This window comes from Globicephala melas, chromosome 18 (genome assembly GCF_963455315.2).
Source record: "Globicephala melas chromosome 18, mGloMel1.2, whole genome shotgun sequence".
In the NCBI taxonomy this organism is placed as follows: domain Eukaryota; kingdom Metazoa; phylum Chordata; class Mammalia; order Artiodactyla; family Delphinidae; genus Globicephala; species Globicephala melas.
The window spans coordinates 61,404-89,384 of NC_083331.1; the positions used below are offsets into that span (position 1 = coordinate 61,404).

Sequence of the window (27,981 nt, forward strand, 5' to 3'; positions counted from 1 at the left end):
ATGAGGCCGGTGCGTGCAGCCGGGGCGCGAACGCGCGGGGCGGCAGGAGAGGGCGGGCGGGCTCCGCGCGTCTCCCTCCGCTGCGCGGAGACCCAGGGCTGCCGGCGTGAAGACGCGAAGCCAGACGCGGGGCAGGGGCCGCGGGGGTCCTGATTCGCAGGCGGCGCGGGGCTGGGGACTCCACCGGTGCGCTGTGGTCCTGAAGCCGCCCCGGCCTCTGAGGCCCAGGAGTTCAGTGGGCGCCCCCGCCGAGGAACGGCGCGCTGGCGTGTGCCTTGGGGACCAGGCACGAGGGAGACCCTGCCCTCCTGGGGGATCTTGTCTCGAGCCGGGGAAACAACTTGCCCAGCCCTGAGCGCGCCCAACCAGCCCTCCACCCCGGAGCAGAGGAGGAGAGGGCGCGGGGGACGCTGTTCGCCGGGCGGGGAGGGAGCAGATCCCGGGAGGAGGGGCCGGAGGGAGGGAGGCGCGTCTTCCCTGCAGGTCCCGCCGGGGAGGCCTCAGCTCCGCTTCGGAAAACCCACCTCGGGCCAGCACCGCACCTCTGCTTCTCTTTCAGAAAACAGAAATTTACTCTGTGGAGCTCAGCGGAACCGGAGACATTGAGAAAACGGACAAGGGGCATGACGAGAAGTACGGGGGCCTGAAAAAGAACTGCTTGGAACGCAAAACGCATCAGCCGAAAGAGGAGCTTAAGAAAGAACTCGATCTGGTCAGTTGAGCCAACCGGGTGCCCCTGAGCACTGCCCTCCCCGCTGAGAGCTCGCCCCTATAACCCACCTCCCACAGAAGAAAATTCAGTCTCAAGAATTTGAAAAGCCCTGAGACTTGTTTCCTTGTTTTTTTTAAAAAAAAAAATGGTGGGATAATATCTGCCCAGGGGTCAGGCCTCTGAAAGCTCCCTGCATTCAGGCTGTAGGCGCACCCAGGTGAGACTCACTCAGAGGGAGTCTCTGACTCCGGTCCCCACAGGCATGGACGGCCCAGACCGCTCTCCTTCCTGGTGGCTTTGCCGAGATGATACAAGCAGCCAGCTGCCACATTTTAGCTGATAAGATTGAACTATTTGAGGCAGAACCACCCCGGAGGAAAACCAAAAGCACTACACTTGCTAGGTTTCTGGGTATATTTGCCCCACGAGAAAGAATTTCAGCTGTAAGAGAGTTGGGCTTGGCTTCAGACAACCTTAGGCTCAGCTGAGGTCCAGTTCTCCGTGGCTGATCTGTGACTGGGAGCAAACTACTTAGCTTTGCTGAAGCTCCGTTTTCTTTAGGTAAAACGGGAAATAAACAATTTTTGTGGGTCTGTCAGGAGAAAAGTGAGATAAGAATGAGAGTGTTCTTAATGGAAGTGTTTTGTGGACGTGCAACCCTGTTTCTGGTAAAGCTGGCTGCCCTGGAAAAGAGCTGCCCTGGGACTGAAATGTGACACTGCATCTCAGGAATGCCAAAGGGGAAACTTCTACGTGAGTTTGAGATTATGCTAGATTGTCCCTGCACTTCACTGCAGACCTTAAAGCTGGGATTCTTTGAGCAGCTGGTAGTAGTGTGTGCTCATGTGTGCTACAGGGCCAATTGTTAAACACTCAGGAATTTGGCAAGCTGACTGGTACTGGATTAGTAGCGTGAAGTGTGACTGGGGTGAGAAATCAGTAAATGCTACAAATCGGAGCTCTTTATTTATTTTTCCTGGAGAGCGCATTAAACAGCACACACCACTAGGCATTTGTCCATGTATCTTCTGATGACACTTAAGACCACAGCCCTGGAACTGGACTGACCTGAACTGAAATCCCAGTTTGACTGAAATTCAGTTCCCTGTTGTGAAAAATTGGAATTAAAAATGGTACCTACCTCTTAGAGTTGTTAAGAGGGTTACAGAGAAAGCAGGAGAAAGACTGCGATAGTCATTCTTATTTCCTACGTATCTCTAGCAGTTAGGGGCGAAGACATAACTAGTCTTACTTGAAATTGCTAATTATAACATGAATATATATCCATTGTATCATATGCCTGTAAATTACAATGAGAACCTCCCTTGAGATTGGAGCATTTTGTGAAGATGTATAATACAGAAAAATAATTTCCGTAGTATTGGCCAAAGTGTTCCCTTGCTTCCTTGCTGAGACACATCTTTCTTTCCCTCCTTTTTCACAACCTTCTCACAAGAATCCTATAATCTGTGACTGCGTACTTGGATGCCCTTGCAACCCGACCCCTCCAGCAAGTTAGAACCCTGATGAGAACTAGAGCATCCCTGGCTTCTGAAGACGCAGGCAGACAGTGACTCAAGCCTGAGCCACCTGGTGCTGCCCTGTGCTGTTCCAGCTGAGCTCACTCCCGCACCCTGCCCTGCTCTCATCCCCAGAGCCGGGCTAGCAGGAGACGACAGTGCAGTACAGCCCCTCAAAGTCTGAGGTGCATCCATGAAACCAATGGCTCTAATCATCCTTTAACTTTTCTCTGCCCAGGACTTGGTGTACTGTGCACAGAACTGTGTCTTAATCCTTTGACTCCTCAGCAATACCACATTCAGTTGATATTGGTACAATGAACAAATGAGCAAGGCAGATCAAGCCTCTTTTGTGGGCTTCCCTGGTGGTGCAGTGGTTGAGAGTCCACCTGCCGATGCAGGGGACACGGGTTCACGCCCCAGTCTGGGCCGCGGAGCGGCTGGGCCCGTGAGCCGTGGCCACTGAGCCTGCGCGTCCGGAGCCTGTGCTCCGCAACGGGAGAGGCCACAACAGTGAGAGGCCCGCGTACCGCAAAAAAAAAAAAAAAAAAACCTCTTTTGTAACATGAAACTTTTTTGCATATACTTGAGAAAAGAGATGGTTCTGGTACCAGTCACAGTATAAATTTTTGTTTCAGACAATCAGAGTTCTAGAATCCTGAATGCTGGGTTTTCTAGGTGGGGTGAGGAAGACTTCGCCCTGGGTTTCCTGCCACAGAAAGAGGCTTCTAGTCCTTTAGCCCAGAGACTCTCAAAGGGAGAGGAGAGGGGGACCTTGCTCCCCAGGGAAGATTCAGCAATGTCTGGAGACATTTATGGGTATCACTTCTTAAGGGAGGGCGCTGGTGGCTAGAAGCCTCCACAACAGAGTTATTGGCCCCAAATGTCAATAACGCCAAGGTTGAGAGACTCTGCTTTAGCCTAATGATTCTGTGGCAAAATGAGCAAGTGTGCCCCCCCGGCCGGTATTTATTTGGCAGGTCTTTAATCTGGGGGCTTCTTCTCTGACAGTGAACTGAGTCTCAAGTACTGGAATAAGGAAAGGCATGCTTCTCTGTACCAGACCGCCTGCCCAGTGAGGGCTGCAGGGGTAACAGTCAGGACATGAAATGGTTTGGCACTACTCACAGCCCTCCACGGATCCCACAGTTCAGGTCTGAGTTAAGTGTCCAGATCACTGGTGCCTGGACAGCAGGTGTGCTAGGATTTGCATGTGCTGGAGACCAGACTGAGGTGAAACGCATTGCTTTGCTCAGAAAAACTAAGGACAGCTGCTTTGTGGTAAATGGCAAGTTAAGTGTGAACTGTTCAGGGGTGGCCAGAAAATCCCCTGGCCAGTGACCTGTCCTGCAGCGAGGTTCTCTTCTCCCGCTGCAGTAGCCCCTGGGACAAAGGTTCCTTCTTTTCATCCCACACTCCCTGACCCCTCTGCCTTCCTCAGCGCTACTCCCAGCTTTCGTGCACTTGTCAAGGCCTAGGGTTTGAGTCTTGGAATTATCTAATTCACTCTGTTTTTCTTTTCATGGCCTTCAGGATGATCACAAACTCAGCACTGAGGAATTGGAAACAAAATACGGTACAAACATCATTACGGTAAGTCGTCAGAGAACCAGTGATGGGGAGAGAATCCCAGGACTGTGCTCAGGGTTTGTGGAAAAGAATGAGTGACCTAAAGCTGCGACTCTGAGAATGCCAGCCACCCACATGCCCACCATGCGAGACAGGGCTGGTTCCCCTCGGGAGCTGGCCCGTCTGAACCACAGCCCTGGCCAAGCCCTCTGTTGAGCTGTGTGCTTGGTCACAGGCAGTTCTTTGACTGTGACCGCAGCGAAGCTGTGGTGACCCCAGGAAGGTTTGGATGCTTCCTCGTTGTCACGATCAGGGGTTGCTTTTAAACCCTGTGCCCAGCACGTATTAGGGTCTTAATCAAGGCCTCCTCCGGAAAGGGACAAGGCTGCAGGGCACACCATGTGCCTCATAAAATCTCCCACCACAGAAGTAGGGCTTCCTTCTGTGAATTCAAATCTCAAATCTCAAAAGTTTCGGTGTCTTAACGTCAGGAGATTTGGGTGCACCTGTTCAAGTCAACAAGAATACCTGCAGTGTGAGGAGCAGGCAATGCCTGGGTTTCAGGAGTTCGCAGTGGGCGGGGGAGGCAGACGTGTAGGAAAGTGCTCAGCAGCCACGCTGCTCCCCGAGACGGCATGTGAGAGGCCGAAGGGCATGCTGAGGGAATGGCGGAGTCTGAAAGGCGAGGCTCCCTGGGTGGTGCAGTGATTGAGTTGGGACGTAGTAACCGCTACCCACCCTCTGCAGAAACGTGACATCCAACCCAACGGGGGAGAAACGTCTGATTTCTGTTTCTTTTGGCTCTGCTTTCTCAGGGTCTCTCCAGCACCCGGGCTGCTGAGCTCCTGGCTCGGGATGGGCCCAACACCCTCACCCCCCCCAAGGAAACCCCGAAGATTATCAAGTTCCTCAAGCAGATGGTGGGGGGGTTCTCCATCCTCCTGTGGATAGGAGCCATCCTGTGCTGGATCGCATATGGGATTCAGTACTCCAACGATAAGTCCTCCTCCCTGGACAGCGTGAGGCCCTGGGGCTCCTCCTGGGTTTGGTGGTAACGGGGCGGGGGGCGGTGAGGAGTCAGCACCGTAACGCAAGGGCAGAGCACTGGGCTGGGGTCAGGGGTCCACCACTGATCAGTCACCACGTGAGTTTGAGAAAATCAGTCATTTTCCAAAGTGTAAAACAGAAATTACATCTGACATTCTGGTGTCTCAGAGGCAGTATGAGCATGAATTTTTAAGAGAGAGAGAGAAACACAAAAGTTCCTTCCTACGTGGAGAAAAAGGATCCCTATCCACGTGAAGTGCTTTTGGGCTTTCTCTCCTCAAAGCTATTCTCTCCCTTTGCTGTGGAGAGCTTCTGTGCCTGCTGATAACGGAGGACTGAAACACAAAACTGTATTGGCCGACACGATGCTGAGAGAAGGAAGCCAGATGAGAAAGGCCGCATACTGCACGATTCCATTGATGTGAAATGTTCAGAGCAGACCCGCCCTGGATTCAGAAAGCAGACCCGTCGGGCTGCCAGGGCTGGGCTGGAGTGGGGAGTGATGGCCAGTGGGCTCAAGGGAACTTACTGGGACGACGGATTGTGGTGACTGTTGCACACTGTGTACCTTATTAACGATCACTTAGTTATATACTTCAAGTGTGTAAATTGTGTGCCTGCAGTTTACACCAGGACACTACTGCCACGTCTCTCACTGGCCATGGAGCACCCTGGCCCTAGGCTCTGGCTCATTCCTGATGCTTGTTTTTCTGATCGATGCCTGTCCCCCTCTCCCAGGTGTACCTGGGCTCCGTGCTTGCCCTGGTGGTTATTTTAACCGGGGCGTTTGCCTATTACCAAGAGGCGAAAAGCACCAACATCATGGCCAGCTTCCGCCAGATGATTCCACAGGTGGGTGAGGCAGCCACTGTGGTGTCTGCGAGACTTGAGATGAGCGAGCATCAGGCTGGGGGAGTGGAAGAGCTTGGAGGCCTGGGCTCCCTCCCTGCTGCCTGCAAAGTGACCTAATCTCTGTGGAGCCCCTGTTTCCTCCCCGGGTTTTGAGATGATCAGCAAGATAAAATGGAGAAAAGCGCTTAGTCGAGAGCAAAGTGGGACAGGGACATGAGGCGTTGCACAACATCTCCTGTGGTTTCTCCTCAGCGCTGGTGAGCTGTTTAGACAAAAGCAGTCCAGGGGGTTCCGAGCGGGAACCAAGGAGGCCGACCTGGGATTCTTTAAGTGTCACCCTCTTTGCTGCCATTTCTCAGCCTCCCCACATGTGCTCTCAGTATGGGAGGCCCCCCCATACCTCCGCCCACAGGAACCCAGGAGGGGTCCTCTAGGGAGACCGTGCACTGCTGTCAGCGTGGCAGGAAAACCGCACCCTCGCTGGTCTGCAGAGCTGCTGGACAGAGGGGACTCTGGGTGGGATCTTCTGTGCTAGGAAGTGGAGACCCTTCTCTCGCGCCATTAAAGTTTTCCCGACCTGAACAAGATTGTTAAACCCTTTGGCTCAACCTTCAGGAGTCTTCCTGGACCTCCCAGCAGGATCATTCATCCTTAATGGTCTCCCTTCCCGCCAGGCTCAGGGCTGTCGCTTTGCTGTACCCTCCCATGGCAGAATTTTCTGGGTCAAAGAGTATCTCCATGAGCTCCTTCTCAAGAAACAATAGTTCTTAGGGTCTTCAGGCCCCAAGTAAAAGTCTTTGTTTCATTTTCTGCTATTCTGACAGCTGTGGGTCCTAGTGCCTCCCTTCCTGAGGTCTGGAGAGGGTGCAGGACTGCCATCGTCATTCCAGGAGGGAATCTGAGGCCTGGGTCATGATTTTCTTTCGCAGCAAGCTCTTGTCGTTCGAGATTCAGAGAAGAAGACAGTTCCTGCAGACCAGCTGGTGGTGGGGGATATAGTGGAGATTAAAGGAGGAGACCAGATCCCCGCGGACATCAGGCTGCTGTCTGCTCAGGGGTGTAAGGTGAGCGTCACAGGCGCCCCAAGGATCGTGCTCATGACCAGCTGGCTTGCTGTGGTCTTTCCAGGTCTCGGCGTAGCTGGGGAAGGGACAAGGTGCCTGACCCTGAACTGGTTTCAAAACTTCTAGGTAGACAACTCATCTCTCACTGGGGAGTCTGAGCCCCAGCCCCGCTCCTCTGAGTTTACCCATGACAACCCCCTGGAGACAAAGAATATCAGCTTCTTCTCCACAACCTGTCTGGAAGGTAAGTCCAGCTGCTTGCAGGACCGCATGTTCCGCTCATAGCGCTTCTCCGTCTTCAGGCTTTGTTTTCCTCTCTTTACCATCACTTGCTGCAAATCTTCTCCAAGAGAAAACGTGGAATTGAAGAACCTAGAGAGCTGGTGTTTGGCCTTAGTAATGTCATGTGCTGACTGGCCACGTAAGCCACCAAAGAGAGGTCCGTGAGGCTGTGGTCCCTCCTAGCTGAGGACCCCTAGAATAAAATGTCTGCTCCACCTGCAGGCACAGCGACTGGCATGGTCATCAACACGGGTGACCGCACCGTCATTGGGCAGATCGCCTCGCTGGCTTCGGGAGTCCAGAACTCGAAGACGCCCATTGGCATCGAGATCGAGCACTTTGTTCACATTGTGGCAGGAGTGGCAGTCTCCATCGGCGTCCTTTTCTTCATCATCGCAGTGTCCATGAAGTATTATGTCCTGGACTCCATCATCTTCCTCATTGGCATCATTGTGGCCAACGTGCCTGAGGGTCTCCTGGCCACTGTCACTGTGAGTCTGCACTACTAGTGGTCGTACGCTGACCCTGCTAACATGCCATTCTGCTGTGCTGGGTGAGCACCCACCACGGCTGAGTCTGCTCCGTCCGGGGCAACCGTGGTACATTCTGAACAGACTGTTTCTTAGAGGGACAAAAAGAATTGTGATTTGTTAATATTTGAATGCAATGTCCTTGAAAACTTATATTTTCATTTTCAGGAGATCTGTCTGCAAATCCCTTAAGATCTAGATAAGACAGCCTTGAACCACCATTTATGGATTTTCTAGAAGCCGGATACCTCCCCCCACATTTCCACTGTTCTCAAAAGGAAAACAAACCAACAAACTCCTTTGGCAGTTTCTACAGCTGAGGGACTTGAGCACACTTTTTACCTCGCTTCTCTTCCCTCTCAGACTCCCACGGACACACACAAATGCTTCTGTGTGTTCCTGCAGAGCAGTTCAGCCCCTTCCTGTGCTTACGTCCAGGTTCAGCTTTGGTTCTCCCTGCTTAGCTCACCCTTGAACAAGGCCCTTCTCTGCGGTGCGGGCCCCACAGGCAGGGAAGAGGGCCTCGTATCTTCAGTCCTGTGTGAAGATGGCCTGGCGCCATCCTGAGCAAAGACAGAAGTTTTTGATTCCAGGTCTCCTCTGACTCCAGCAGAGAGTAATTTGACAGAATTGGAGGCAAACAGAACCCTTTGAGATCTGCAGGGTTCAGAGAGAGCGAAGAATGTTTAAATATGGAGCTCTTAAAGTGAAACAAATGCTTCTTGATTCCCCAAAGCAGCAAGGCAGCCCTTTGGGACAAGCCCTTTGGCAAGCAGCGGTGGAAGTCCGTCTTACGCGTTCTTGCTTGTGAATGACAGCCAAGGCCCCCTTTGTAATTACACATGACTTGCCTGGCTCTGCGACCTGTGGGCGCCTTAGGATCATTTTCCTGAAGGGGCAAAGGGACAACAGAGTGTTCCACATTCAATAGAAGGAAGGGCTGTGGCACGTCCACGTATAGGGCTTTGCGGGCTTTACGGGCTTTCTCGGTCACTGGGGCCGATGCGGCTTTACTGCATCTACAACCATACCTGACACTAGTCCAGCTCTACCTGTTTCTGCATTATTGAACCCGAGTTCAAAAGGGTGGCTTTTCTCCAAGCTTCTCCCTCTCTCCTCCGTCTAGGTGGCTCTGTCACTGACAGCAAAACGCATGGCCAAGAAGAACTGCCTGGTGAAGGGCCTGGAGGCAGTGGAGACCCTTGGTTCCACCTCCATCATCTGCTCAGACAAGACGGGGACCCTAACCCAGAACAGGATGACCGTGGCCCATCTGTGGTTCGACAACCAGGTCTTCGTGGCAGACACTAGCGAAGACCATTCGAGTGAGTCTTCGGGCGCGTCCAGCCTGGCCCTGCACTGCGGACTCAGCAGAGGGTCTGGTCTGCAGCCTTGGGGTGAATAGTGCTGTTCGTGGGTGCGAGCCCAGCACCCTTGGCATCCCCTGTTCTTCTTTCCAGATCAAGTCTTTGATCAAAGCTCTGCAACCTGGGCCTCCCTGTCAAAGATCATAACGCTGTGTAACCGCGCTGAGTTCAGACCAGGACAGGAGAGCGTCCCCATCATGAAGGTGAAGGCCCTGCCCACGGTCTCAGTTACAGGCAGAGCCACGTCACTTTCTTGTTCTGATTTGGTGCCTGACTTAATCTCTCCAGCTGAGTAGGTTTATGCTGGAAGAGCAAGTCTAATCACAAGACCTGTAGAAAACTTTTTTCGCTGTAACTAGCTTCGAGAAATCTAAAAGTTCTCAGAATGTTCACTTGGGCCTTTTGAAAATTCTGTCTCTTTCCAGAAAATGAATGTGCCTTTAAGTTACTTTCCTAACTTCTTTATCAGCTAAGAAGATATAATCAAAGGTTACTTATTACATAAATGCCATTCACTGATGTTTAACATGTAACCGGCTGGAAATAGGAGGAGGGGTCTTAGAGCGTATTCCTCTGGGCTGCCTGGAGCGCTTGTATAATTGCGATATATGAAACTTCTCTCTCCCCTCCCCTCCTTTCCTCCCTCTCCCCTCAGGAGTCACTGAATCCGTGTCCGGGCTTTCCTGTTTGCCATCTGTTTCCTTCATTGACTCTTACTTATATTTTTTGTTCGCTTTTCTTTATCGGCCAGCTCATTAATTCTCCTTTTGGCCAATCACTTCTCTGTATCTTTCAAGTCCTTATCTCCAGTTCTAATTTCTCACCCAAATTCCACGCATCTCCAGCTCACCGTGTGTGTTTCCACTTGGAGGTTTTGCAGGCTAGACACTCAACATACTATACTTGTCACCTTCCACCTGTACCCACACTTGCTCCAAGTTAATATCTTATCCCAAATTTTCTATTTTTCTATGCTGCAACCATTTTACTTGTCATCCTTTTGGAAGTCATCTTTAACTTACTCCTTCCCAAATATCTAGTGAGTCAACAAGGCCTGTTACTCTTGTTTCAGAACATCCAGCTTTACATTTCTGTTATCACTAATACCTTGCGTCGGAACAATGGTACCAACCTCTTAACTGGCCTCCACGATTCTGGTTTATCCCTCCCCTGTCTTTCTTGCATGCCACTAATTTTCCTTAAATACTTCATTAGTTAGATGGACTACTTCATCTGACTTTGCTCAAAAACTTTCCATGCTTCTCTATTTTCTGCTTCTCGAGTGTAGGCCTCAGTGCTTGCCTTTTGGGGTTCTTTACATCTGCCACATTCTCCGTGTCCACCTGTGCTTCAGCACTCACGATAGAGTTTCCCCACCACGTGCCTTCCTTCACGGCTTTCTGGTTTCTAGAAGGCTTTCTTCTGCTCCTCTCTCTGTAGGTAACCCACCTGTCTTTCTTTCTCTTTTTTTTTTTTTTTTTTTTTTTTGCGGCTTGCAGGATCTTAGTTCCCTGACCAGGGATTGAACCCGGGCCCTGGCAGTGAAAGCGCGGAGTCCTAACCACTGGACCGCCAGGGAACTCTCCCCACCTGTCTTTCAAGATCTAGTTCATAACTGCTTTTTTCATGAAAACTTCCTGCTCTCAGAGCTCTCACTTTTCTGAACTCCCCTAATGCCAGCAGGTGGCGCCCTGCAGTTAACAGTCCTAAGTCAGTCACCAATTGTGCGGTAACTGTTTTCTCTCTCCAGGAGATAGTAAGCTTAGGTTACGTGTTGGTTCGTCGCAATTGATCAGAGAAGAACCAGATTATGTGCTGCAACTATTTATCTCTTGATTCGCAGAAAGCTGTGGTTGGAGATGCGTCAGAAACTGCTCTTTTGAAATTCTCAGAGGTCATTTTGGGTAACGTGATGGAAATTAGAAAAAGAAACCGCAAAGTAGCTGAAATACCTTTTAACTCAACCAACAAATTTCAGGTGAGTTTTTCGTCACAACTAAATCTTTATCATCACTAGAACAGCATTTCCACCTGTGTAAGTATCCTTTGGTTAATATGTATTGTGAATGACACTTGACTTCAAAAATAGTCCTCAGAGATGCAGGGCCTGGACGTCTGGTAAACCCGTAAGAGGTTTCCCTGAAGTAAGTATAGAAAAAGAACGGTGAAGGTCCTGCCGTTCCCACGCGTGATCTATCTGTGTGACGTACACACTCACACGCACACAGACGCAACAGCACCCGCACTGGGTAACTTTGGCCAAGGAGGGGCAGCGGCCACATCCCAAAGGACGAGAGAAGGGTGGGGCATGGGGAGAAGCAGCGCTGCCCCTCGTCTGCGTCAGGCACTTTACGTGCTTTGTCTCATTTAATCCTCATTATAAGCCTGTGACGTAGGACCAAGTAACCCCAACTGAAGGGTGAGGAAACAGGCCTTAGAAAGCGCTGAGGTGACAGAGTCACACAAGCATCTAAGTGGCACAAGCACTTTTCACACCTCTGACTCCTGAGTCTATGCTTTTTCTACCACAGCACAGAGTCTGGGCAGTTCAGTTCAGGCCATGTTGGTAAGCCTTGCCCTTTGTGAAGACCAGTGAGCGCCAGCCACACTGCTCTCCCGTTCTGCCCCCCAGGCAGTACGTAGGGATCTCCTCTCCCCCGTGGCTCAGGAAGAGAATGGTGATCCTTGCCTAGTTGTCACCCCTCATGCCAGGGGTGCCCAGCAGTCATGTTAGGACAAAGGACAGTTTCTAGCCCAAGGTGCTGGCACAGGTGGGATTCCCTGTAGACTCCAAAGCTGAGAGTGGGGCATCGTGACTTGGTCTTTGCATAACAGTAAATTATGTAAATAGGATAACCATGTTTGTGTACAAGTTTCTGGTGATAACCCACACATTTTCTCTTATTTTTTTAAATTAATTTATTTATTTTTGGCTGCGTTGGGTCTTCGTTGCTGTGCACAGGCTTTCTCCAGTTGCGGCGAGCGGGGGCTACTCTTCATTGTGGTGCATGGGCTTCTCATTGCAGTGGTTTCTCTTGTTGTGGAGCTCAGGCTCTAGGCACGCAGGCTTCAGTAGTTGTGGCTCACGGGCTCTGGAGCGCAGGCTCAGTAGTTGTGGTGCATGGGCTTAGTTGCTCTGCAGCGTGTGAGGTCTTCCCCGACCAGGGCTTGAACCCATGTCCCCTGCATTGGCAGGTGGATTGTTAACCACTGCACCACCGGGAAGTCCCACCCACCCACACATTTTCTTTGGAAGGAATTTAGGACTGGAAAATAACTGTGGCGCAAACATCTTTGTGGATGATTGAACAGTAAAAAATCATGGTTAGCAAAACAGACAACTAACAATGTATGATGTAAAATGTAGAGGAAATCAGATTTCTGTTCAAAAATGTAGTGAAAATAGAATGAGTAGCAATTCTAAAATAATGATTGTAACAATAGTTATCATGTGCTAATTTCCACACTTCTCACAACAATTCTGTTAGACAGTAGAGAAGGAGGAAACAGGACATAGCCAGCCAGGGACAGAGCCAGGACTCAGGCAGACCCAGGGGACCATGCTCTTAGGACTAGGCAGGATGGCCTTCCAACCATGAACGAGACTCAGAGTCCCCCCGGGGCTCTGTCTCCTCCAGGGAAGGCTTCCTCGTCGTGTGAGATGTGAGGAAAAGCGGGTTCTGTGAGGCCTCGTGTACGGAATGTTGAGGGTTGGTCTAGAAAGGAGAGGGTCCTTCAGAAGAGGCCAAAGAGCCTCTGGGATGCTATTAGTGCCATTTTATATCCACACACGAGCAACACTCAGCACTAAGCAAGGTGGTTGGGTGTCATGACCTTGGAGGGTCTCTGGGACCTCGTTCAACCCAAGGAAACAAAGTGGACAGTCTTAGAATAGCAATTCCCCAAACTGAGACTGGTCCATTAAAATACTTTCCATAGTTTATGGCAAATTGAAAAATTAGGACAATATTTTATAAAATTTTATATAGAGATGAAAGAATTGAATTTAGAAGATTATCCTTTATGTCCTGCATGGTTAGGGCAGGGACTCTGGGGCCTGCTGGCCAGAATTCAGGTCCCACCTCAGCCCCCTGCTAGCGGTCACTGAACTCTCTGCACCTCAGATTCCTCCCTTGTAAAAGGCAGTAATAATGGTACCCATGGCCATAGTTTTGAGAATTAAATGAGTCCATTTAATTTCTGGGCACTCAGAACAGTATACACAATAAAAGTATTTATTATTTCTACTTTAAGTGTTAAAATGCCCTACCTTTCAGAAAATGATAGTGACAGTAGGTGGAGGTTTTTGGTTCGGTTAGTTGGTTTTTTTAATGTCGCTACTTGGCAATGTGAAAAAAGCTGCAACCTTGCGTTTGCCCTCCATGGTTTTTTTTTTTTTTTGTACTCATCTCTGATATCCAAAAGTCTATAAACTACTGGTTTAGAATCAACTGGTAGACCCAAAATGATAGAATTTTTCTTTGTAACTTACTCATTCTCTCCCAAACACTCCAGCCTCCTAAAATTCTTTCCAGGGCTTGGAAGGGTACCTGGTATAAAATAAGGTCTAGACTTAGCCACTTTATTATTGTCTATAAATTTTTCCACAGTTTTCCCGATTATCTTATTAGGGTACATCTAGAAGTAGAATTGTGAGGTCAAAGGGTAATGATTGTAAAGTTGTGATTCTTGTTACTTAGCTGTCCCCCCAGAGGCCTGAGCGTGAGAGGCTGTCCTCACAGCCCTCACGTCCTCTGTCACATCCAGGTAATGACGCTGCCCACGTGCCTGACTGAGTGCAGGACGTTTCGGGTCTGCAGGGAAGGCAGTCAAGGCAGGAGGTGAGACAAGGCAGCTCCCAGCCCTCTGACCCCACGGTCGCCCCAGGAGATCGTGTTCAAGGCAGCAGGTTTCACAGGACGACAGCGCATCGGGCCTCCCTAAAGCAGCCAGTTTCTGTTTGAGAGACAGGCTGAGTTTCCCCCTGCGAGACACCCTGATTCAAATTCAAGGTGTCCCCCTGGGCTGGGACAGAGTCTAGCTCTCTGCATATTGCTTGGATAGAAAGGACAGAATGTGCCTGCAGAGGACACTCCTTCTTTATAAATCAAGGACCAGTAGCCAACAGAGAAAGGGGTGTTTTTAATCTTGTCGTGTTGCTCATTTAAAGATGTGTCCAGTTCAGGCCCTTAGTAGTAAAGACGGTGTCATTGCCCGATGCCACACTGAACATGCTCGACCCCTTTCCCCCGCAGCTCTCCATACACGAGACAGACGACCCCAGTGACAAGCGTTTCCTCATGGTGATGAAAGGGGCCCCCGAGCGGGTCCTGGAGAAGTGCAGCACCATCATGGTCAACGGCCAGGAGCAGCCTCTGGACAGGAGCACGGCCAAGGCCTTCCACACGGCGTACATGGAGCTGGGCGGCCTGGGGGAGCGCGTGCTGGGTGAGCAGAGCCCTGATCCCGCCCGTGAGGCCCGCGGCTCTCTGCCGGCCTCCGGCACACGAGGAGACAGGCCTGCGATGTAGCGGAGTAGCTCTGGCGTCCACTTGAGTCATAAAGGAGAAATGGTCAACGTACAAGAGACACTGTGTGATGGATAGTGTGCGGGGCGGTCCCTTCCAGATCAGGGAAATCTGGGAAGTTACCGTGGGACGGGTTGCATTTCATTCTGGACTTGGAGTGAGGGAACTTGAAGGGAGGTAGGGAGCGCACTCACGCAGAGGGAACCTCGTGGGCCAGAGCACAGCGGTGGGAACGGATGGAGTGGCACGCGCCTTGTCGAGGCTGCAGGTGGACGAGGTACCACGGTCCTGGGACACAGGGCTAGGAGGGTCGTGTGGAGGTCGGCTTGCAGCGCCCTTCTTGGCGAGGACAGGAGCAGAGTAGGTCTCAGCAGGAGGTGCTGCCCTCACTCAGGCGAAAAGGGATTTGATCCCAGGCAACGGGAACGTGAAGGTCACATACAGAGACTGTGGAGGCACAATTGGTAAGACTTAGCAGCTAATTAGAGGGGAGAAGTAAGTTTAAAAAAATGTTGAGGGGCCTTCCTGGTGGCGCAGTGGTTGAGAGTCCGCCTGCCGATGCAGGGGACACGGGTTCGTGCCCCGGTCTGGGAAGATCCCACATGCCACGGAGCGGTTGGGCCCATGAGCCATGGCCGCTGAGCCTGCGCGTCCGGAGCCTGTGCTCTGCAACGGGAGAGGCCACAGCAGTGAGAGGCCTGCGTACCGCAAAAAAAAAAAAGAAAAAAAAAATGTTGAAGCTTCCCACTGAGCAGTTAGGGAAAACGTACTGCCAGTAACTGAGAGAAGGGGGCGTTAGAGGTGGAAGGAAACTTAGAAGCACAGCCACCGTGGCAGAAGCCTGTCAGTGGCAACGTAAGGGGTATCACAGGACATGTTCTGCTGGGAGAATCGGGGGCCGTCGAAACAGCAGCTCTGAACGACAGGGTGATGGATGGGTTCAAGGTAGCAGAAGTTCATACTGACGATAAGGCTCATTAAACATCGTGAAAGCTCTTGCCAGTAGAGATGGAATCTGTGGAATGTGTGTTTCTAAAGGACATTTGCGTCTGTAAAGCAAATAAAATACATAAGTGAGTTGATAATGCTTGAGGCGCGCCCCACAGCACCAAGTAGTCTTTCAAGGCAGGATTGCTGCCCGTCTGAGCTGCTCTAGGACCCTCACGTTTGACCTTTCCCTCACATGTGATTAAAGGCTGAACATCATGCCCTTCCCCTGACGCCCCAGTTCCTTCCCCGGTTTGCGCAGGAGCACATTTTGTTTTCTCTGCCGAAAAGGGCCTTCCCACCGCCTGTCCTCCCTTCTTTCCCCAGGAAACATCCGACTCCTTGCTCAAGAGTGAGCTCACATGACCTCCTCGGTGAAGTCTTTCCTGTTCTCAGGTGGCTGAGCGTAGCCCTGCTCTGTGGTACTCACCACGCTCCGGGCTCTTCATCTCTTTGTGTCTGTCCCCCACTAAACTTCAACCTCTTGGGAAGTAAAGGCTGTCCACTTCTGGGCTTTCTGTTTCCAGAACATAACAGAGAACCTAATGGGCACAGAGTAAATTATTTTGGGATGAAACATGTCTTTCCTAAAAACAACATGTGTTATGGAACTGAAGGAATTAAACAGTTCTGGTTAAACTCTAAAGGACTGAGAGTGTATGAAAATGTTCCTTCTTTCTTTCATTCTTTTTTCTTTGTTGTTGTTCCTTCTTTCTTGTGTCATTTCTTATCCTAGTTTCATTGACTCCCAAATTTATACCCATTTCAGGTTTCTGTCATCTCTACCTGCCAGCAGACGAGTTTCCAGCAACCTATTCATTTGATGTAGACACAATGAACTTTCCTACTTCCAACTTCTGTTTTGTGGGCCTCTTATCGATGATCGACCCGCCTCGGTCCACGGTCCCTGATGCGGTCACCAAGTGCCGGAGTGCAGGGATCAAGGTGGGACTTACACATTCCTGAATTAACAAGTCCTCCATTGATGTTGGATCCCTTTCTAGGAACATTTGTCATGGGAGAGTCAGTATTTAGGTCTCTTCAACTAAATGTCATAATTCCCCTTTTTTTAGTCTCCACTTTCACTGTACTAAGATTTCAGTAACTGTCCCATAAAAGCAAAGTGATTGTGTCTGTGTGGAATAAACCACAAGAGTAACTGCAGCGAGCAGAAAGCTGTGTCCCTGTGCCATGAGGTGGTCACATCTTGCCCTAGACTGTGATAGACAGTAATAGGTTTTATTACTTAATCTCGAGGTCCAGCTTCCATACTCCATTTCCCTCATGATATAAAAGCCAAAATATGAATTCCATTACCGTGTAAATTGCAAGGCTGTGGAGCATCACGAAGCTGCCCAAGGAGACATCCTGTCAGCCCTTTCACAGATAAAGTTATGTCCGAAGGAAAGGCTGGATGTCAGAGGAGGAAATGTAAGAAGCTTAGGAGCAAGGGTAGATCTCGTGGGATCAGTGTGCCCTTCAAAGACAGCTGCTTCTTTGACCTAAAGATCAAGGACGACTCATTAGGGCAAAGCATAGTCATCCCTAGCCGTGCTGTACGGGGCCATGGTGGAGCAGGCGATGCCGAGTTGTCCCTGCTCAGGTACCTGAGCCCCTCACCGTCTACATGCCCTTCTCATTGTTTGTGTTCTAGATCATCATGGTTACTGGCGATCATCCAATCACAGCCAAAGCTATTGCCAAGAGTGTAGGTATCATTTCCGCCAACAGTGAGACAGTGGAAGACATTGCAAAACGCCTCAACGTTGCTGTGGCACAGGTTAACAAGCGGTGAGCTCAGAACCCACCCAGCAGAACACAGGTTCTTAGCCACGGGGCCCTGTTGCCTGTAAAGAGCCATGCTGTGGGTGCAAACCCCCTTCCTGCCAGACATCCTCTCAGGGTTATGCGAGGCTGCTTTACTCTATAATGTATGTATCCATTCCTTCCTCAAAATTGGATTGAGCACCGGACATGTGCCAGGCATGGTACTGGTGCCATGAGGGTTACCTGTATGCATGTCTTGTATGAAATTTCAACCCAATGAAGCAGATCTGAAAACTTAAGTGCCTAACTTAGCATGAAGAAACTGAAGCAAAGACTTTACAGGAAATTACCAGCCATTGATGCAGTTGTGTAATCAAGAATATTGAGAACACTTTGCATTCCATGTGCCCTCCCAGTCTGCATCTTGCGTATTTATTCCATTGGCTTCATAATGTGTAGCTATGGAAACATACTTCTCTTTACTTTTTACTTGGTAGTAAATAGAATGGAAGCTTCGTAAGGAAAGACTGGTTTTCTTGTGTCTCCTAATTCTTTAAATCATGTTCATCCTTTAGTCCAGTCATCTGTCCATTTGTTCTGTATTCTTTCAACAAATAATTGTTGAGTGCCTAGTGTCTACCAGGCACTGTGCCAGACACTGGAGCTATAGCAGAAACAGACCAGACACTCTCCCCACATTTGGGGAGCTTTCCATTGAGCCAGAGGGGAAGAAAAATAAATTAATTGTGATGTGGTAAGTTCAGTGAAGGACACACAGGGACAAAGGAGCTGGCAGTGGGAGCCTGGACTGTTGATCATTTATATGAGTCAAGGGCTCCAAAGTCTTAGTTTGAAAATTAGTGTCATTGGCTTTATTATACTTTCATGCATGTGGGGAAAAAAGGGAAAAACCAAAGAACCTCTTCTAGTTTACCCAAGCATTTATGCCTTTTAGGAACACAGAGCTGTCAGGTAGTGAATTACTACCAGGGCAATGAATTACCAGTTAAGACAACCCAACAGTTGAACGGCCTCTGGGCACAGCAGCAGTATCTGAAGACTAAGGGTCTTCCACCGCTCTTTTGTGTCAATAGCGTTCATCTATGAAGACAGGTTTGGAGCTTTTGTTTATCTGTTTTGATTTTTTAAATAGTAGGATTATACTTTTTCCTACAAGTTACCACACAGGAGAGAGGGGTGGATGCTTTGTGAACATTTTCAGTTGTCCACTGTATCAACTCCAGCTTCATGATCACAGAATAACATTTTTTGCAGCTCTGGGGAGAAAGGAAACACCCTTTCTTTCTTAACTTACTTTTGTTTATATATATTTTTGTTAATAAATTTTTTTATTTACTCTTTTATTTATTTATTTTTGGCTGCATTGGGTCTTCGTTACTGAGTGCGGGCTTTCTCTAGTTGTGGCGAGCAGGGGCTACTCTTTGTTGTGGTGCGTGGGCTTCTCATTGCGGTGGCTTCTCTTGTTGCAGAGCACGGGCTCTAGGGGTGCGGGCTTCAGTAGTTGTGGCGCGCAGGCTCAGTAGTTGTGGCGCACAGGCTTAGTTGCTCCGCGGCATGTGGGATCTTCCCGGACCAGGGCTCGAACCCGTGTTCCCTGCACTGGCAGGTGGATTCTTAACCACTGTGCCACCAGGGAAGCCCCATATATATACATTTTCTTACCAGAATATAGGAAGACCTGTAGTTTGAGTCAAGTGCTAGAATTCCAATATTTAGCACCGATAGGAAAGAACAGACCAAAAAAAAAAGCTCAGAACTTTTAGAATGAAAAAAGCATGCAGTGTTTTGTACTAAAGGATGTTTAAGCTGAGATTAGAAGGCTGGAGTGTTCACCAAGGGAAGGGAAGTCGACGTAGCAGGACGTGTGAGGCCTTTGCACGGAGAGTCCGGGGGCTCAGAACTGAGAAGCCTAGTGGGCTGCTGGCAAGAGTCAGAAGGGACAGGTGGCATGGGCTGCACCCAGCCCTGCAGACCGAGTAGGGATTCCGGGGTCTGCTCAAAGCACAGCGGAAGCCTCGGGAGAGCGTTCACAGGGGACAGCACAGTCAGATCTGCACATAGTTTCTAGAACCTCACTTTTATAGTCAGCAGTTAAAAGCTTTCCTCAAAGAAGACCTCAATAAACTTCTCTCCCTGCATAGCTCATGGCATAGCAGACACTATAAATAGGAAATGACAGTAAAGAATTGTTACCCATGTGTTTAGGCATACGCTGGATTCTAGGACCCAAAACGTACAAACAGGCAGGTTTTTTTACCCTCCTTTTACTTGTTGAGTAAAGCATTGCCCCGGGAAGTACCACCTCTCACACATTCCTGGAAGGAAATGGCTAATTGGCTTTTTCCTACTGTTGAGTGACGCAAGGAAATGCCTTATTTGTCAGCGTTGGTTCACTGTCTTGAAATGAGACCAAAGTATTCCGAGTACTCACACACCCGGTTATCCCACCAGAGGACTAGGTGTCAGGACTGTGGGTTCCAGGTAAAATCAAAGAGGTTCAGCTCACCTCCCGCCCAGAACAGTGTTTCAGCCTTGAGCCTCAGCCAGTTCCTGCTGCCCTTCTAGGGACGCTAAGGCCGCTGTGGTGACCGGCATGGAGCTAAAGGACATGAGCCCGGCGCAGCTGGACGAGCTCTTGGCCAACCACTCGGAGATCGTCTTTGCCCGGACGTCCCCCCAGCAGAAGCTGATCATTGTGGAGGGCTGTCAGAGGCAGGTGGGTGGACGCAGCACTGGGGGAACCTTCCAGGTGTGTCACCATCCCACGGGGACATGCAGCGCTGAGTGCTGGGCCCCCATCCTCACCACCCCACATCTCCACCCGTCGGGGCTGACCCTCTGCTCACCTTGGGGCCTTGTGACAGGGAAGTTTGGCGCTATGGGGGATGTGAGTGGACGCAGAACAGAAAGCGCAAAGCCATAAGACAGCGTACCCACTGTCGCCTGCACACACACTGGGTTTTTTCCCTCCAGTTTTGTGGAGATATAATTGACGCACAGCACTGTATAAGTTTAAGGTGTGCGGCATAGCAATCTGACTTGCATATGTCATGAAATGATTATCACAGTAAGTTTAATGAACAGCTGTCTCATATAGATACAAAATTAAAGAAAAAGAAAAAAGAATTTTTTCCTGTGATGGGGACTCAGGATGAATTCTCAACAGCTTTCCTGTAATGTTGTGTGTTACATCCCCAGCACTCCTTGTAACTGGGAGTTGGTACCTTTGACCCCCTTCCTCCAATTCCACCTCCCCTCACCCCCCACCTCTGGTAACCACAAATCTGATCTCTTTTTTTATGTGTTTGTTTGTTTGTTTGTTTTTACGTATAATTGAGCTACAACACTGTTAGTTCCTGGTGTGCAACATAATGATTTGATATTTCTTTACAGTTCAAAATGATCACAGCAATTAATCCAATTACCCCGTCACCTTACAAAGATATTACGTATTGACTGTGTCTCCCACGCTGTACATGTCACCCCTGCCACTCATTTATTTTGTAACTGAAAGTGTGTCTTCATCCCCCATGCTTGTTTCACTCAACACCGCCACCCTCCCCTCTGGCAACCACCTGTTCTCTGTATCTATGACTGTTTCTGTTTTGTCATGTTTGTTCATTTGTTTTGTTTTGTAGATTCCACATATAAGTAAAATCATATGCTATCTGTCTTTCTCTGACTTATGTCATGTGGAGCATAACACCCTCTAGGTCCATCCACATTGTTGCAACTGACAAGATTTCATTCCTTTTTCTTATGGCTGAGTAACAAATTTACACACCACATCCTCTTTATCCATTCACCTATTCATGGGCATTTGGGTTCCTTCCGTATCTTGACTATTGTAAATAATACTGCAATGATCACTGGGGTGCATGTATCTTATCTAATTGGTGCTTTTGTTTTCTTCAGAAAAATACCCAGAAGTGGAATTGCTGGATCCACTGGTAGTTCTATCTTTAAATTTCTGAGGAACCTCCATACTGGTTTCCATAGTGTCTGCACCAATTTACAGTCCCATCAACAGTGCACAAGTGTTCCCTTTCTTCCATATCCTTGCCAACACTTGCTATTGGTTGTATTTTTTTTTGTCTTTATTAAATTTATTACAATATTGCTTCTGTTTTATGTTTTGATTTTTTGGCCACGAGACACTTGGGATCTTACTTCCCCAACCAGGGATTGAGCCCACACCCCATGCACTGGAAGGAGAAGTCTTAACCACTGGACCGCCAGGGAAGTCCCTGGTTGTCATTTTGATAATAGCCATTCTCACAGGTGTGAGATGGTACATCATCGTGGCTTTGATTTGCATTTTCCTTATGATTAGTGGTATGGAGCATCTTTTCATGTGCCTGTTGGCCACCTGTATATCTTCTTTGGAGAAATGTCTATTCAGGTCCAGTTTTTAATTGGATTGTTTATTTTTTTAATGTCAGGTTGTATGAGCTCTTTGTATAGTTTGGATATTAACCCCTTGTTGGATATATCATTTGCAAATATCTTCTCCCATTCAGTAGGTTGCCTTTTTGTTTTGCCGATAATTGCCTTTGCTGTGCAAAAGCTTTCTGGTTTGATATAGTCCCACTTGTTCACTTTTGCTCTTGTTTCCCCTGCCTGAGAAGAGAGATCCAAAAAAATATTGCTAAGACTGATGTCAAAGGTGTACTGCCTATGTACCCTTCTAGGAGTTTTACGGTTTCATATCTTATATTCACATTTAAGTCTTTAATCCATTTTGAGTCTATTTTTGTATATGGTGTGAGAAAGTGTTCCAGTTTCATTCTTCTGCATGTAGCTGTCCAGTTTTCCCAACATCATATAGTAAAGAGGCTGTCTTTCCTCCATTGTATATTCTTGCCTCATTTGTTGTAGATTAATTGCCCACATTATTGTGGGTTTGTTTCTGGGCTCTCTGTTCTGTTCCATTGATCCATGTGTCTGTTTTCTGTGCCAGTACCATACTGTTTTGATTACTGTAGCTTTGTGGTATAGTTGAAATCAGGAAGTGTGATACCTCCAGCTTCGGTGTTTTTTCTCAAGATTGTTTCGCCTATTTGGGGTCTTTTATGGTTTCATACAAATTTTATAATTACTTATTCTACTTCTGTGAAAAATGTCATTGATATTTTGACAGAGACGGCATTGAGTCTGTAGATTGCCTTCGGTAGTATGGTCATTTTAACAATATTATTCCAATCTAGGAACACAGTGTATCTTTTTATCTGTCTGTGTCGTCTTCAGTGTCTTATAGTTTTCCGAGTACAGGTCTTCTGCCTCCTCAGTTAAATTTATTCCTAGGTATTTTATTCTTTTTGATGCAATTGTGAGTGGGATTGTTTTCTTCATTTCTCCTGAGAGTGCGTTGTTAGCGTATAGAAATGCAACAGATTTCTATTTACTAATTTTGTATTTATTAGTTCTAACAGTTTTCTGGTGGAGTCTAGGATTTTCTTTGCTTAGTCTCAGGTCATCTGCAAACAGTGACAGTTTCACTTCTTCCTTTCCAGTTTGGATTCACATTGGTTTTAATTATTCGCACACATCTTGTTTGGGGCTTGTTGCTCTTGCTTCTGGGATTTGCTGTCTTAATCTTTCCCCCCAAACCCAAAGCGGGCCTTCATTTTGCCTCTGGCTGACCTCGCGGCCTCAAGACAAAGGGAGTGGGTGGCCCCTGCCCAGGCTGCTCACTCACCTCCTCTTGGTGTCCCCACAGGGTGCTATCGTCGCTGTGACAGGGGACGGAGTTAACGACTCCCCGGCTCTAAAGAAGGCAGACATCGGGATCGCCATGGGGATAACGGGCTCTGATGCAGCCAGAAGTGCAGCCGACATGGTCTTGCTGGATGACAACTTCGCGTCCATCGTCACAGGGGTGGAGGAAGGTGAGTGGGGTCTCAAGGGGTCTTAGCGAGGGCTGGGGCCGCCTGCAAAATCAGAAGCGAGTCCTGTAAGGAGAAACGTAACGTCTTTGCCTAGGTCGCCTGATCTTTGACAACCTAAAGAAGACTATCGCGTACACCCTGACCAAGAACATCGCTGAGCTCTGCCCCTTTCTGATCTATATCATCGCTGGGCTTCCCCTGCCCATTGGCACCATCACTATCTTGTTCATCGACTTGGGCACGGACATAGTAAGTAGCCCTAAAGGGAACAGCGTCTGATAAGTTCCCCAGGTGATGGAAACTTCAGAGTCATTACCTTCAAGAGCAAGAGATGCACTAAATCAATGCTTCTCAAACCTCGACGTGATGGGGCCTGAAGTTCTGCATTTCTGACAAGCTCTTAAGTGATGCCGAGTTTGCTGGTCCACCAACCACACTTCAGAGCAAAGGACTAGAGAGATCTGTCATATGTTTGAAAATTAAAACCACTGCCCTCCATATAAGAACTTTTCAAGACATAAGTTCTTCACCATTCCGATAAAGCATGCCATCAGTCAGTTTCAGCTCACATGCCTCCCTTTTCTTTTGAGAAGATGCAGCTGTCATCAAAGTAGTCCCTGTACTGCTGGGGGCCCAGTGGCTGAAGTGATAACCCACAGCCGCTCCTTGTTAAGTAAAAGGATCTGTGACCCCGAAGCCCCTCACCAAACACAGTAAGAAGTAGCCACGATTAACACTCCGTAAAGCTGCACGCTGACCTACAGTAACGTCACCTAAACCCTCTCCCCTTCTCGGACGAATCCCTTTAAGAAAGCTTCGTGGCAGTTATTCCCGTGGCTCTGGCTTACACAGGTGACAGGCAGCAAAAGAACTCATAGCCCTGCAAGTTGCCGCCTCCTCCCTCATCTCATAGGACAGCTGCAGGGCACCCTCCACGCTGCAGGGGGCTGGGGGTATCTTTACCTTAGTGGGGAGCTGAGGCCCCAGAGCCTGCAGTCAGATCACTTTCCAGGCCCTTGAAGTTTGTTCATTTTCTCCACTCTAGTGGTTCTTCCAGGCATCACCGGGGACCTGGTTAGAAATGCAGATTCTCTGCCCTCCAGCGGGGGAGGACCTGTGAGAGGACCACTGGTCAGTGGCGGGGCGAAGTGGGAGAGGACAGAAGGAGAGAAAAGTGCTTTATAACTAGCATTGTTTAGAACTGGAAGCACAAGGCAATGATCAGAAGCCGACTGACTCTTAAATTCTCTACAGATGACACACCCCGAGGCCTGTACCCTGGAGAGACCAGTTCCCTAACCCCATAGTCCCTGGTTATGCAGCCGCTGTCCCCTTGTGTCATAGTGTTTCAGGGCCGGGCCTCACGGGGTCTCTCTCCCTCTAGATTCCCTCCATCGCCCTGGCTTATGAGAAAGCTGAAAGTGACATTATGAACAGGAAGCCTCGCCACAAGAAGAAGGACAGACTGGTGAACAAGCCACTTGCCGTGTACTCCTACCTGCACATTGGTGCGAGGAGGGGCCTCCCAGAGAATTCTTTTCGCCTTGTGGGGCAGGGTTGGGACGTGAGGAGGAACCCAGAGGAGAATGCGGTCGGGGCAATTCTGAAGTCATTACAGAACCTCTTCTGTTCTTTCAGGCCTCATGCAGGCCCTGGGAGCTTTTGTTGTATATTTCACCGTGTACGCACAGGAGGGCTTTCGACCCAGCACTCTCCTTAACCTCCGGGTGGAGTGGGAAAAGGGCTACGTGAACGACTTGGAAGACAGCTATGGACAAGAATGGGTAAGGGCGGGCCCTCCAGCAGTATCCTCCTGGGAAGACCGTGAGGGGACAAAGCAGGTGACAGCTTTCTCGGTTAACGGGGCTTGTGGGCCCCTTGGTCACAGCGGTTTGCCTCTTTCGGGGTTCAGCTCACCTCTCGAGTTAGGTGCCTAGAGCTCACCTTTTCACATTAGCTTTGCCATAGGTGTGTAAGAGGAACCAGCCAACATTGCCACAGTTGGGCCAAATCCATTAAGTTAGCATCTTTTCCTACTCAGCTGGTTAAAGGAAAGAAAGTTTTCTTTCCAACCACAAGGAGGTGATCCTCGCTCAGTCTTGGTAAGGGGGAGAGAGTAGAGGCTTACAGCAGTGTGCTGGTGCCTCCCTGAAGTTTCCATCCTGGCCCTCATGGACTTCTCTTTCTCTGGCCGTTGACAGACAAGCTACCAGAGGAAGTACCTAGAATGGACGGGCTACACAGCATTCTTTGTTGGCATCATGGTCCAGCAAATAGCAGATCTGATCATCAGGAAAACCCGGAGGAATTCCATCTTCCAGCAGGGTCTCTTCAGGTACGGCCGGCATCCACCCTCATGGTTCAGCCTGGGCCTTTGCTGCAGGGATGACGAGGCGTTGACTGTGCTGGGTGTGTGGGGCTGAGCCTGGGAGTTCAGAATCTGTTTGCTTTTGTGTCTTACAGAAATAAAGTCATCTGGGTGGGGATTGCCTCGCAGGTTATCATCGCGCTAATCCTCTCCTACGGCCTCGGGAGTATCGTGGCCCTGAACTTCACGATGCTCCGGTGAGGTTCCCTTCAACAGTGGGGAGGGAGGAGTGAGCCCCCATCTGCTGTCACGGCCTAAATAATCACTAGGGTTCCAGAGACTCTTTCCCCTCTAGTCTTTCAAAGGAGGTAAAATGGCACCGGTTTTATATCAGTCCGAGCCTTTGACCCGCTAGTTTTTTTCAGAAGACGAGGTGGGTTTTCCATCCCTCACCATCCCATCTGTACCCTCGTCCGGCAGACCACTTCCCAGGCAGGCGTCGTTTCTAGTGGTCACGGTCCAGTGTGGTTTTACGCTGTGTGACGCAGTGGCGTCGTTCTCTCCAGTGAGGCTGGGAAGTGACCGAGAAGCTCCTCCATTGTGGGGCGGGCCCCCCTCTGGGTGCGTGGGTCTCACCTCCCTCCCTCCGCCCCCTCCCAGGCCTCAGTACTGGTTCGTGGCTGTGCCACACGCTGTTCTGATCTGGGTGTACGATGAGGTGCGGAAACTGGCCATCAGACTCTACCCTGGAAGTAAGTGGTAGTATGATTTGGGGGTCTCTGTCTAGTGCAACAGACTCGCCTCAGTTTCTAGCTTACTGTTTTCTACCTCTATAGGCTGGTGGGATAAGAACATGTACTATTAAGACCACCTTACTTCCCGAGCCCCCAGCTGCACGTCAGAATGTTCTTCATCTTCCGGCCGCCAGCTGGGCGATTGCAGCCGTGGGGACATCGTCAGAACGCGTTTAAGAAATGACAGAACTGTAGGAAAGATGCTCACTAATGTTTTGTAATTTAAAGCAGAGATTTAACTGTTCATACATGATTTTAATTTATATATCTATCTCGTTATTTTAAAATATGTGAATTTCAAGGGAACGGTGTAGGGAAGCATGGCGTGTTTATATGTATATGAAGGTCACTCGTGTTAAATAATCTCGGGTAATCCAGACATCTGCTGGGGTCTCGCTGTCCCTTAATTCTAGACAGGACTGCTCAAACCTCCATTCCACACTCTGTTAAAAGTCCAGTGACCTCCCTAAGATTCCTGTGAATTCCCAGGGAATTTATTACTTCACAGTCACCTTGCTCAGAAAAGGCTAATTCAGCTAGAGGTTTGCAAGGGATGAAGCGATGGCACATTTACATCACAGCAACTGGGACGACCTCAGTTTGACTCTGAGGCGTGGTCCTGTGATGCCCTCCCTCCTCCCGAGCTGACCACCCTGACCACCAGCTCCAAAAGGGAGCCCCGGGGCGTTGGCATAGGCTAGCCCCAGGTTCTCCCCTGGCCCAAAAGGGTTTTCATTTACCAGGATTCATCCTCAGTGGAGGACCACTGTGACTTAACACGTAATATTTATTTCTTGTAAGACAGTCGCAAAGCACTCTGCAGCGCTAATTTTATGTTTCATGCTTTAACTTAGGTTTATTCATGTGTAACATGTGTGCTCACACCCATATTGACACCCCAGAGAGGCCTCGTTTTTAAGTAAAAGATGTTTTATAAAACCAGGCCTGAGGGTGGTGTTCTAATTAATTTGAGTTTGTCTAAAATGCACAGCATAGGACAGATGTGATTTCAATTTTTTTTTTTTTTTACTTCTTCTGGTCATTTTACTTGTCCATGGAAGGTCTGAACTCTTCCCTCACCAACATCGCTGCTTTGTCCCCTCTCTGATGTGCGCTCACTTTTAAGGCAGAATTTCTGTGGAAGGGTCTGTCCATCAGCAGCAGCGTGCGAGAGAAAGCTGTTTTCACAGCCTTTCCGTCATCAGCTGCACGCCCAGCACAAACTGATTTGACAGGATGACATTGGTGAGCTTTTCCCATTCAGTGGCTGCTTCTCCACCTCTTCTCCATCATTCGCGCAGGCAAGGACATTCTGCTGCTGTCGGCGCTAGGTTGTGTCTCTGGAGCAGGAAAAGGGAGTCTTGGAGCCATGGTTCTCTGCCGTGTTCTCAGGGCCATCGTTGTAACTTCATGTAAATAGATCATAGTGTACTGTGTCACTGTGTATATTGAAGTTAACATAATGTATTTAATCTCGAGGCTTTTCATCTCTGTCTTCAGCTGCAATTATCACTGGACTAATCTGACGTTAGTAATTCAGTGAACCGGAACCCTTTCCAGGCAGCGTCATGACGGCCTTCTCATTCCAGTCCTGGCAGGGCAGTAATGCTTCCTAAACTTCAACTAAGAATAATCTGTCCTCACTCTTTTCCCTGCCAGGCTGTCCAAGTGCCCCTAGCTGTGATGGCTGGCAGCTTATGGTCCTGCCAGAGCCAGTGGGAGAAGGCTGTAAATAGAGCACAAAG

At 49.2% G+C, this 27,981-nt stretch overlaps 1 protein-coding gene across 1 annotated transcript; it reads left to right on the forward strand.

Moving 5' to 3' along the window:
• ATP12A (ATPase H+/K+ transporting non-gastric alpha2 subunit) lies at positions 1-26,307 on the forward strand. The gene is made up of 23 exons (XM_030882131.2): positions 1-5; positions 484-712; positions 3,766-3,825; positions 4,617-4,820; positions 5,587-5,700; positions 6,630-6,764; positions 6,891-7,008; positions 7,269-7,537; positions 8,703-8,901; positions 9,037-9,146; positions 10,787-10,921; positions 14,199-14,391; positions 16,228-16,403; positions 17,113-17,249; positions 19,812-19,962; positions 22,966-23,134; positions 23,229-23,383; positions 24,519-24,642; positions 24,773-24,918; positions 25,336-25,469; positions 25,598-25,699; positions 26,103-26,194; positions 26,279-26,307. The coding sequence occupies exons 1-23, from the start codon at positions 1-3 to the stop codon at positions 26,305-26,307; spliced, it is 3,186 nt and encodes a 1,061-aa protein (XP_030737991.2).
• Positions 26,308-27,981: the final 1,674 nt, after the last annotated feature.

Coding starts and splice junctions, on each gene's coding strand:
- ATP12A (XM_030882131.2), top strand. Junction 24,919..25,335: donor ACAGCTATGGACAAGAATGG/GTAAGGGCGGGC, acceptor GGCCGTTGACAG/ACAAGCTACCAGAGGAAGTA. Junction 25,470..25,597: donor TTCCAGCAGGGTCTCTTCAG/GTACGGCCGGCA, acceptor TGTGTCTTACAG/AAATAAAGTCATCTGGGTGG.